At 54.6% G+C, this 12,027-nt stretch overlaps 1 protein-coding gene across 1 annotated transcript in view; it reads left to right on the top strand.

Annotated features, from left to right (window-relative positions):
- Nucleotides 1–12,027, top strand: part of SEMA5A (sema domain, seven thrombospondin repeats (type 1 and type 1-like), transmembrane domain (TM) and short cytoplasmic domain, (semaphorin) 5A) — a 299,478-nt gene that overhangs the window by 191,935 nt on the left and 95,516 nt on the right. The window contains exons 13-14 of the mRNA XM_006900152.1: nucleotides 1,702–1,845; nucleotides 7,389–7,536. Coding sequence (XP_006900214.1) covers nucleotides 1,702–1,845; nucleotides 7,389–7,536 — 292 coding nt within the window. The remainder of the gene's footprint in view (nucleotides 1–1,701; nucleotides 1,846–7,388; nucleotides 7,537–12,027) is intronic.

Raw genomic sequence — 12,027 nt, 5'->3', positions numbered from 1 at the left:
GGAGACAGACACAGACAGACAGACTCCGCACACCACAGGAACCATCTGAGAGACAGCATGAGAGAGAGAGAGGGACAAAGGGCTCCAGGCAGAAGCGGCCTGATGGGGCGGGCGCTCTGCCTTCCTTCGGGCATCGTGATCCGTACAGCCGATGCACTTGAACCCAAAACTCTGTAACAGTCACTGGCAGGAAGGCTAAACAGCTGAGAGTTTAAATAAGCATTTCTAAAAACAACTTTAGAAGCACTGTTTTTGGATCTTTTTATAGCCAAGATTCTGTTTCTATTTAAAGAAACTTTGATTGTGGAAGACTAGACTGTTGTAGTTGACTTTTTAAGGACTTTTGTTTCCCTCGTAATAAAACCCCTTTGCCCTCAAGTCAGCACTGCCCTCCAGCTGCCCCTCCAGTGTCCAGTGGGTTTGCTGTAAGTCCCATGGGAAGAGAATGAGCCCCTTCCCCCCTCGGGGTGCAGAGAGGCATGGCCTTTGGCCAGCGCTCACGCCCTGTGGACACACCAGCAGGGCTCCGTCTTCAGGAAGGTCTGTCTCTTCCCTGGATCAGTTTAAAGGATTACGGTAGCAGGATGTTAGCTATTAGCCAGTGACTGACGGGACCCCTTCAAGGATCTCTCTTATTTGGAGATGATTTTAATTATGACTTGACACGTTTTTGTGTCTCTAAGGGCCACAGTATACTTTTTCTCCACTCTCAGATTTATAGTGGATGCACTATACACAGAAGCCTTTCAGGAGAACTTTTATTTGACATTATTTTGGAAACAGTGCTGTCCACTTGTTTAAGAGGGAGCCCGGCGACATTGTCTGTAGAGTGGAGCAGAGTTCAGTTCCAGTGCACACACCCACTCAGAGCTGTAAGGCTTCACGTCCAAACGTCAGGGAATCAGCACTGGTCGGACTTGCTTTGTTTCTGACTGGCTCTGATGCAGCCGATCTGCCGTTGTCTGTAAATCCAGTAACCGCCATGGTCCAGCCTGGAGCCGAGTCCTGACTGCCCACCCCACCCCGTGGGCCTTCGGAGGCTGTAAATCTCCCCAGGAGCAGACTTTACTCTTTCCTCCTTGGAGCAGCTGTTGGTGGAGTTGAACCCCTGATCTTCGGGTTAGCAGCTCCGTGGGTCACGCACTATAACACCTCTAAAAAAGAAAAAGATAGAAACAAAATCAGGCTCTTTGCCATCGAGTGGAATCTGCACAGCTGGCCATCCAGTGGGTTTTCAGTGAATCACACAGGCGGATGCAGCCCACCTTCTCCCAGAGCAGTGCGGGGATTTGAACCCTGTGCCTCGTGTTGGCATTGCTACTCACCAGGTCACTAGAGTCTTGCCAGGGCTTACAGCATTCCTGCTTCTGTTCAGAGCACATTGAAAAACAATTAGACTTCTGTTTGGGTGTTAACGTACCGTGCCTGGGAGAGAAAGTGCATAACAGGGAACCCCACTCCAAGGAACCCCACACTAGTGAACCCCACAGCAGGGAACCCCTGCCAGGGAGCCCCACACCAGGGAGCCCCACACCAGGGAACCCCACACCAGGGAATCCCACACATAGGGCCCCGCAGCAGGAAACTCAGGTGGGTGCAAGAGTGGGTTGGGGGCTTGAGCTGATTCTCCCCCTTGCTCCCTGGATGGAGGGTGCATGGGTGTGCGGTGGCCCGTGCTGACTCTCTGTCCCTTGCTCCCAGGAACGGAGGCTGGACGCCCTGGTCCTCCTGGTCCCCCTGCAGCACCACCTGCGGCATCGGCTTCCAGGTGCGCCAGCGTTCCTGCAGCAACCCCACCCCGCGCCACGGTGGCCGGGTGTGCGTGGGCCAGAACCGCGAGGAGAGGTGGGTGCCTGCGTCCTGTCCATGCCTCCACCGCACGGCCCTCCTCAGGCTGAGCTCTGGGTCCAGCTTGGGTCCCCTGCACCATCCCCTCCTGTCAGTCCTCAGTGTCTGTGTCTCTGTCTGACATCCCTTCACCTTGACTAGAGCATCCAGTGTTGTCTGCGTCCTCTACATACAGGTGGGGGTCCCCAAAGCTCAGGTCCAGGACCTGGAGACCCAGAGACCGAGTCCAGCATGCTGGAAGTCTGCTCACACAGGGACGGAGCACAGGGCTATCCATTCCTTCTACTGTCGGTCCAGCTGCAATTGGTCCGTCAGGGCATTGCAGCTGGTGGCTTGGCAATCACACCTGACTTTGGTGACTGACAGTGGGATGCGTTACTCCTGCCTTGGATACCTGCACACCTGTCTCCTGGCACCTGGCCTGTATTTGGTAATTGCACGGCTGGCTGCTGGGTTTGGGTTACACCTGTATTTGATAACCACACTCCTGTCTCTTACCAGACGCCCCCAGAAGCTGCCACATAAGCTCACCCAGCATCTTGCCCACACGTCCGTGAGCTGGCAGTGTGCCGTGTCTGCCTTCCAGCTCAGTTGAGGTTTAAATTCTCCTGTAAAGACTTGCAGCCTCAGAAACGAGACGCAGGCCCACTGAGGGTCCGAAGGGGCCGCGCAGCGTTGTGGGGAGTGAGGAGTTTTGTGGGAACTCGAGCGGATGCGTAACCGAAGGATGTGGGCGGGGGGATCCACAGACGGTCCTCCCAAGAGATCCGGGAGGGCCTGTCCTGTGAAGATTTATGGTCTCGGGCACCCAACAGAGGTGCTGGGAGCAGGAATCCACATCATGGCAATGGGGCTGGTTTGGTTTGGGGTTGTTTTATTTTTGTAGCTTAGAGAGTGAACTTCAACCTCACTGTCACCTATATGGGAGCTCTGGTGGCCTAATAACAAGAAACTGTGCTGCAGTCCTAAAGGCACACAGTTCGAATCCACCAGCTACTCCACAGGAGAAGGATGGACAGTCTCCTCTCCTGTGATTAATCGCCTCTGAAAACCTGCTAGAGAGTCAGCTCTGGGCCGGCTGTCACTTACAGAATCGTTCTTGTGTGTTTGGAGCACACGGCAGCTCACAGCTGTTGAGACATAGCCCAGGGAGTGACAGGGAAAGAGGGCACCCTGGGTGGGAGGGGGTGGCACGCGGTCACGGGTGGACCAGGACCTGCAGGGAAGCAGGCGACTGTCAGATACAAAGCAGCCCACACGGTATACACGGCGAGGCCCGTGTTCATTATTGCACACACACACAGCACGAGTGCGCCCTTCTCTTTGTCTTTCTTCGTCTGCTGGGCCCCAGCTTGGCCGATGGACACCTCAGCCCTTGGGCTTCGAGAGGGTGAGCAGTGACTTTACGAAGCAAGCCTGTCGTGTTTGAAGCCCCAAGACAGTTCCCTGCTGTCATTTCCAATCCAGTGCCCGCTGATAAGCGGGTGGGCGAGTGTGACAGGGCTGTCACCTATCTCACTGCCATCCTTGGGAGGGTGAGGGCGGTGCGGAGTGCTGAAATGCTGTAATGTGCCCCCTGACGAGGGCCACGAGGACACAGTCACCTTCACGCATGCACCTAGCACCTGTCACCACACTCCCCGGGTGAGCACCCCGCGGGGAGCCGGCCTCTCCGACTGACTGTCCGTGTGTGTGCTCTGTCCTCACCGGCTGTCCCTGCCCGTGTGACCGTGCGGGTGCCACCCCCTCCAGACAAGGTCAGCATCATTTCACGCCCGGTGATGGACGTGCAGAGGGAGTGTCATCTAGAGCTGGGGACTAACCACCTGTTCACTTTAGGAAAACTAGAGGGCTCTTTGGAGGCAAGAATGAAGAGGCTTCAACTCACATACGTCAAGCATGCTGCTAGGAGGGCTCTCCTTGGAGGAGGACATGATGCTGGAAGGGTGGAGGGTCGGCGAAGGAGAGGGAGCCCCTCAACCAGGTGGATTGGCACAGTGACTGCTGTAACGGGCTCTTGTGTGTCAGGAAGTGTGAGGATGGTGCAGGACAGGACAGGGCTGGTCACAGGGTTACTATGAGCCATGCTAACTTGATGGCACCCAACAATGACAACAAGCACTCAGTAGGGATGAATGAGAAAGACTGTAAGAACATAAACAGGAGAGAGAGAGATTTGAGGAGCCGGTGCCTTCCTCCCAGAAGCTTTGGGGGTCTATCAAGAGGACGGGCGCCCTGTGGCCCCCAGTCGTCATGTGACAGGCCGCTGAGCTCCAGGTCGCCGTGCAGCCTCACAGGATACTTGCCCGACCCTGGGCCCTGCTCACAATCCCCACCAGCTCGTCCCGTGTGGCAGACACTCAGTCCATCCTGTTGGATGAAGGACAGGAAATTTGTTTTGCAAAATTTGCAACAAGACTGCTTCTTAGGAGTTAAAATGCAAGACTCTTTCATTTCGTGTACTTTGGGCATGATATCATGAGGGACCTGTCCCTGGAGAAGAACACCATGCTCAGAAAATTAGAGTCGTCTACACTGAGGAAGACTTTCAATAGAATGGACGAACATGCTGGCTGCGACAGGGGTGTAAGCATGGTGGCACAGGATAGGGCAAGGTGTCCCAGTGAGATGGACTCCCTCCATGGCACCTGATGGCACCGTCTCGGGGAGGAGGGCTTCTTCTCTCCGGTCAGTGCTGGGGAAGGTCCCTGATGCCATCATCTCGGGGAGGAGGGCTCTGTGTCTCCCTTCAGCTCAGGGCAAGGTCCCTGATGCCACTGTCTCAGGGAGGAGGGCTCCTTGTCTCCTGTCCGCGCTGGAGAAGGTCTCGTTCGGTGCAGTCCTCTTTGCAGTAACAGTCACTGTGGAGTCACTTTCCCATTCCACCCTTGCTCTGCTCCTGGGGCCTTCTCCTTCTCCCCAAAGTCCTCGTGGACAAGCAGGGACAGTCATCAGCATTTGCAATCAGGGGATGCCACCCCAAATACCGCTTCTGTTTCTGTGGCACCATGTGCCCCTGTTTCCCACTCCAGAAATGTGTTTCCTCAGCCTATGGGCCCTGCGATGACCCCACTGTGTGTTGTTGTGTCCTGTCGAGTCAGAACCAATGCCTGGCCGCCTCTCCATGGGGCTGTAAATACAGAGGACAGTGCCTGCCTTCCTCCCGCAGACGTGTGGTGGGTTTGGGTTGGCAGTGCAGCTCCTCCCCGTGAAGCCACCAGCACTCCAGCGACGTGCCAGTCCCTGCCCTCATTCCCGGCCTCCACCCCATGTTCCTGGCCTCTTCTCCCTCTCCACCCACATTCCCAGCCTCCACCCCGCCTTCCCGCCCTCGTCTCCCTCTCCACCCCGCGTTCCCGCCCTCGTCTCCCTCTCCACCCCGCGTTCCCGCCCTCGTCTCCCTCTCCACCCCGTGTTCCCAGCCTCCACCCCACATTCCCGGCCTCGTCTCCCTCTCGACCCTCTCCACCTCCCCACCTTAGTCCGTGGTCCCAGGCATCAGGTCCAGGTCCTTGCAACATCCTGAGTGCTTCGAGGACTGAGTGGCGAGATGACATTAAGAGGGACCACGCCTCTCAGCAGATAGGTGTCCCCACCTCTCCCTTCTGAAGGACGCTGTCCCAGGACAGGAGAAAAGCCTTCCACCTCCGTGGTCTGTAGACGCCAGGTCTGTGTTAGGAGAAAGACGGCTGAGTCCAAACTGTCTCCTCAGCCAGCAGAACTGTCCCACCAGATGGGCCTTGTTCAGGTTGCTCCTCACCGGCTGTCAGCCGGAGTGTGTCAGTCAGCCGGAGTCTGTCTGTCAGCCGGAGTCTGTCAGCTGGAGAGCGGTGAGCGCTGGGCTTCTCATTCCACGTCAGTCCTCACAGATTGACCAGAGACTCCATAATCATGTCAAGAAGAGAGCAAAGAATAGCTTACCGGAGTGTTGATGTAGATGGATGGAAGTCGAGCACCACTGAAAAATAGGAATTCTCAACAATAAATGGGAAGCCAGTCCTTTCTGCATAACTTATGCCTGTAAATGAAGGGTTTCCTAACAGCATTCAGGGAGCTTGAGATGTTATCACCTGGCAGTAACTGAAACATCACTAAAAATCATGCTTGAAGTTGACTTTAGCTTATACACCTGGGATGGTTTAGAGGTACTGACGACAAAGGTCGGACGGTTCAGTCCCACCAGCTGGACACTCACCTCCTGTGTCACCTGCACTCAGAGAACCCCCAGGAGGGTCAGCTCTGCTTTCCACTCCAGGGTGGATAACTACACACCGCCACTGGGGTGGTATTTGATTAAAGGAAGGGCAGTGGATTCTGTACCCTGACAAATACGCTGTCGTGTGCTTCCTGGCATTCTGGTCTGTACAGTCTGAAGATACGGCAGTCCTTTGTTGAGCAAAGCCATGGGCACCATTGTCCCAACAACTTGTGCCCACTTACTTCTTGCCTTGCTTCCACGTTTCGATAATTCTAACAGTATTTAAACCTTTTGATAAGGCTGTTGTTGATGTTGTTATTGTTGCTGTTGTTATGCGCTGTTGAGTCACCTGTGACCCATAGTGACCCTCTATGTACAGCAGCTCTGAAGCCTGCCCTGTCCTGAGCCAGTCTCCCTGATTCCAACACACCAACCCCCACTTCCCCAGTTACTGAGTCAATCCATCTCATCCTGGGTTCCCCTCTCCTGCACTGTCCATCCACCCTTCCGAGCGTGATGTCCACCTCAGAGGACATGCCCAAAGTATGTGAGATGAAGCTTCAAAATCTTAGCCTTCCAGGAGAGACTTGGTTTCACCTTCTCCAAAACAGACCGATTTGTTGTTGAGACTATCAAGTTGGAACCAGCTCACAGCTGAGGCTCCAGCAGGTTTTGAAAGGCAGTAAACTGCATGGGGGGAGACAGCCCACTTTTCTCCTAAGGAGCAGCTGGTGGCTCCAGACTGTTTGCCTTTGGGCCGGCAGCACAACTATCTGTCCCCTCGGCCACCAGGGCCCCCTTCTCATAAAGGCACCGCACTCTTTATAGCCTTAACTCCGGTGTGTGCACCACTTTTATGAGCTCTGGGGAAGAAGTGCACCCACGTGACTGGTTGGGGGCAGTTACTTGATTGCGGAGGTCTGGAGCCCCCCACCCCAACATTCCCAGGTCCCGCCTGTCACCCCTGCCGACTGTGCACCTGAGCCCACGTGGTCTGGTGGCGTCCATGTTTCCGAGACCAGAGTTGTGTGGGGAGGCCTGTGCGCTCGTTTCGGGCTTCTAAGCCTCTGTTTTGTTTATTTCTCCTTCACCTGGCTGCACAGGAAGCTCCATCCTGCATTGTGAGTTTAGATTCTCTTTGCGTCTTCCGTGCATCCCCGTGTCTCTGTGCACACGCATGGTCAGCGCCGCATCTGCCTCCTTTGTGGGTGCCCCCTCGGAACGCGCAACCCCCCACGGAGCATGCCCACGTGTTCAGCATCTGTGAAGCGGGAGAGCGGGAAGCTTGGCTCCCTCGTGGCGCACTAAGCCGTCTGCCTTTCTTCTCGTCCCCTGCCCGCAGATACTGCAACGAGCATTTGCTGTGCCCCCCTCACGTGTTCTGGACAGGCTGGGGTCCCTGGGAACGGTGCACGGCTCAGTGTGGGGGTGGCATTCAAGCCCGGAGGAGGACCTGCGAGAACGGGCCGGACTGTGCAGGCTGCAACGTGGTAAGTAGTTCCCTCCTCGGCACATCGCAGAGCTGGTGTCCACAGCCAACACGCGCAGCAGACACTGGGTGTGTGCACAATGTCGGTGCTCTGCGTGCACACCGTGTGCGCACTAGCTGCTCCACGCACACGCAGTGAGCTTTGCTCACGAGGATCCCTGCACACCAGGACTTTGAACACACCGGGTATTCTGAAACGGCCGGGTTCTCATAGACCCAGGGTGCTTGGCGAGCACTAAATGCTTTGCAAAGTGTGCTGAGAGCCTGCGCACCGTGGCTCCACCTGGAACAGGGCGCCACGTGGCTGTTCTGGGTGGGTGAGTGAGTGTCTGGAGGAAATACTGGGTGGCTTGAAAGAGCTCTTCATGGCTGTTACGGTGTCCCGGAACTCTCCTGTTCTGGGATCTGAGATACGAGAATTGCATCAGGTGCTGCACTGTTGTTGTTGTGATTGTTACCTGCCGTTGGGTCCATGACGGCTCCTAACCACCCTGTGAGAATCAGCTCCTCTCGGGCACCGTCCTCACCGCCGTGGGAACGCTGGAGCCCGTTGTGACAGTAACTGTGTCAATCCTACTTTTGAGGGTCGTCCTCGCTTCCTCTGACCCCCCCACCTTTCCCGGGATCCTTTTCCAAGGACTGGCCCCTCCTGACAGCTTGTCCAAAGGCTGAGGTGACATTTGTCCGTCCTCCCTCTGAGGAGCAGCCTGGGGGCCCTTCCTCCGAGACAGGCCGTCCGTGGGATGGTCAGTGCCCTTTTCCGACACCACAACCCCCTTTTGTTGTTGTGTACAGTCAGGTGAGAACTGACCCATAGCTGACCCTCTCCTGGCTTTTCAGAGACTTTAAATCACTCGAGAGGAGATTACCAGCCTTCTCCCACAGAGCAGCTGGTGGATTGGAACCCAGTACCTCTGAGTTGACAGTGCACCTTCTTGCCGTTAAGCCACCAGACTCCCTACTCCTGTTTGGCAAACTGTAAGGCAGCCCCCTTGTGAGGCCTGCACTCGGGACAGAGCCCAGAGCCTGGTGAGCCTCTCAGGACAGAGGAGTGTGTGGAGCCCACGTCAGGAGGTGCGCACTCCGAGGGAGAAAAGAGGATACCTGGCTTTGCTGGGCTTCTGCCTTCACAGTTCTTTTCCCTTTAGCGCTCCGACTGTCAGACGAAGCTCCCTCCTGCTGAGATTTCTCAAGGTACCTGTTTTCTGTGTGAGAGTGTCTGACTCCCAGCTTTCCCCCACGTGGCGCTGACTTCCACGCGAGCAGTGGGGAGACGTGTTGAGTCTGGGGCAGAAGCCAGTGTGAGAAGGGCCTCAGGGCTGCACCTCCCGCGTCCCTCCAGGCGGTCCTCCAGGGGCTGGGAGGCAGTGGTGGTTCTGTGCTCCTGGAAAGGCTTTCCCTTGTGATGTGAACAAAGGACTCCCACAGGAGGTGGTGGTAACCAGTGGAGATGGATTCCTTCCCCATTTAAGAGGCTGAAGGTCTGGATGTAGCCTCGGTCCTGAAAGATTCTGCCTTCTGCTCTGAGTGCAGTGCCTGGTCTCCTTTCAGCTTTTGATCGGCCCTCCCATGGCCTGGCATCTTTCTCCTCACTCTCTGCTTGCTTCTTTGCGTGTTCAGTCTGCTATTTTCTATCTGAAAATGTGGCTGTTATTGTGTGTTGTCGATTGTGAACCAACTCATAATGGACCCTCCAGTGGGTTTTCGGAGGCAGTAAATCACGCTAGAGGAGACTGCCTGTCCTAAACAGACTGAGATAGAAATACCGTACGTGAACACTCTGTAATTACCGTCTCAGAGAAACCCCGTTACCAAATGGGATGATATCCACTGCGGTGTTGTTAGATGCTGTCAGATTGACTTCACCTCACACCCACCGAGTCAGAGCCTCGCCCGGTCGATCCCACACCGTCCTTACAGCCTCTTCTGTGCCTAAGCCCCCTGTTCAAGTCCCTGTGTCCGTCCATCTCATAGGGCTCTTCTTCCCCTCCAGTGACCCTCTGCTTCTTCAGACTTGAGGCCCCTTTGTAAGGACTGGTCCCTTCTGGCGGGATAACGGAGGAGAGCGAGACAGAGCTTACCGCTCACGCCGCTAAGAGTCCGCTGTCCAGTTAGTCTCCTGGCATAGCCCATGTTCACTGCGTGCCAACAAATGACGTGTGTGACGTTTTCATCACATGCCATAGGGGGACTTGGTTCAAACCGTAATAGACGCAGAAACCACCCAGCCAGGCAGCTTGGGAAATTCGCCATTGAGAATAGGACTAGAAGGTGCTTTGTGGGATACTAGTCAAGATCAGAGGAAGACTCACCAACATCCTGAGTTGCACTGATGACATGGCCTTGCTTGCTGAAAGAGAGGAGGACTTGAAATACTCGCTGCAAAGGATCAAAGACTAGCCTTCACTCTGGGTCACATCTTAGCATCAAGAAAACAAAAATCCTCACCACGGGCCCGATAGGCAACATCCCGATAGAGGGAGGGTGATACAAATTGTCTGTGACTTTGTCTTGCTTGAATCCACAGTCGGCGCCCCTGGCGCCAGCAGCCAGGAAATTGCTGTCCATCTGAAAGTTGGGCGATGAGTAAGGACGGCAGGACTGATGCCTTTGGGTGATGGTGGCGAGGGGAGGGCTGAAGGACACGGAAAGGACGGGATACCGTGGAAGTTTGTCCAGGTTGCTCCGTGACGGCAAGGACAGTTGGAACTTGATCTCACATATTCTGAGCATGTTGTTGGGGCGAGGGGGGCAGCCCCTAGAAAAGGCCATCATGCTTGGACAGGTGAAGGGTTAGCAAAGGAGAGGAAAGCCCTTGGCAGGATGGGTTACCTCTTAACAGCTTGACATGATGTCTGTCATACGTCTCAGCGGGCTTGGGTCTGAGATGATGAAGGTGGCACACGCAGGATAGGGCAGGGTTCTGATCACGAGTGCTGGCTGGCTTCACGGCACTTAACAGCCACAGCTCCCGCCCTGAGGAGAGGCCAGTGCCTGGGAGCTGTGGTCAGATGTCTCCCCTTCACCATGAAAAGGAGCTTCTGTAGATTCTGTTCTTCAGAGTGGAGACAGTTCTTGATCAGCCCAAACCGCTGGGACCCAGAACAATCTCTCCAACCAGTGCTGCTGCCTCATCGGTCAGTGTTTCTGATCTGAAACTTAGGATTGTTTTCAACGGTGTAAGTGACTCCGAACAGTCCATGTTCCGGGGCTCAGTGCCGCAGTGCCCCGTCTGTGTCGGCTCACCGGGCCTCTGTGTCCTGCGCGTGCAGCTCTTTGAGGAGTCGGCCCGTCCACTGTGAGGCCTAAGGGGGCTCTGGCGATGGAGCCTGTAGACAGATGTGCCACAAACCCAGAGGCGGTGCTGTCTGGGGGTTCGAATCCACCCATAGCTTCTCCACAGGAAGGAGAAAAGTCCCCCTCCTCGGCTGTTTGAAACCCATTGGACGATCAGCTCTGTGTTGCTTCCAGCTCGAGGCCTCTGAGAGACTCAGTGACACAGCGGGTAGAGCACTTACCCGAGAATCAAAATGTTGGCAGTTCTAGTCCCTCTGCCAGTCCTTGGGGAAAAGATGAGACGGTCTGCTTCTGTGAAGGTGACAGCGTTGGAACCTGCATGGGGCAGTTCTCTGCCCTACAGGAGTCCTAGGACGTGGGACTGACTTGACGGCAGTGACTGGGACGCCTGGGGAGGGGCTGGGCAACCCTGATCTCCCTCCAGTGTGTGTATAGCACAGAGTCTTTCAAGAGGGTCTTTTTAGAGTTTTGATCCCAGAGAACTCGAAAAGCATTTCTCATTCTGTCCTGATTATAAATGAACTGCAGTCATTGCGTTCAAAACATTTTGGTTAGAGGAGAAAAGTTCTGTTAAGGAAAGAAGATAGCCTATCTCTCATGACATCACTGTGTGAGCGTGTCTGTGTCACTAATATAAATGATAACACATCTATTGATTTATGTCCAGTTCACAGTGTTACGGTTTATAATGGAAGTGTCAAATCAGTTTTCAAATCCAGATAAAATGATTCTAATTCAATGTATGTAGTTTCATATTCAGTATATAGGAAGCAGGAGTGGCATCCACTTCCTAAAAACTTGCCTCCAGAAACTCTATGAACTTTGATAAATGTCGATAGTTGCCGAGGGGCTTCAGGTCTTCTGTTCAGAGCGTCGCTATGAGTCGTGCTCCATTCGACGATGGTCAACAACAACATATCTGAAATAGACTTTCCAGTTCAAAGTCTGTTCCTTAGCCAGGAGGTGCTTATGTAAATATGAAGATACTGAATTCCTTGAAGGTGACAGCTATTTACAGTCCCTAGTGGTCAAACCCAGGAATAGATGGTATACCAATTGACATATTTCAGCAAACTGATGCTGGCCTGGACGTGCTCACCAAGTTGTGCCAAGAAATCTGGAGAACAACTACTTGGCCAACTGGCTGGAAGAGATCTATATTTGTTCCCATCCCGAAGAAGGGTGACCCAATAGA

This window comes from Elephantulus edwardii, unplaced genomic scaffold (genome assembly GCF_000299155.1).
Source record: "Elephantulus edwardii isolate Elephantulus edwardi_28Jun2011 unplaced genomic scaffold, EleEdw1.0 scaffold00274, whole genome shotgun sequence".
In the NCBI taxonomy this organism is placed as follows: domain Eukaryota; kingdom Metazoa; phylum Chordata; class Mammalia; order Macroscelidea; family Macroscelididae; genus Elephantulus; species Elephantulus edwardii.
This window is presented reverse-complemented; position numbering and strand designations above follow the sequence as displayed.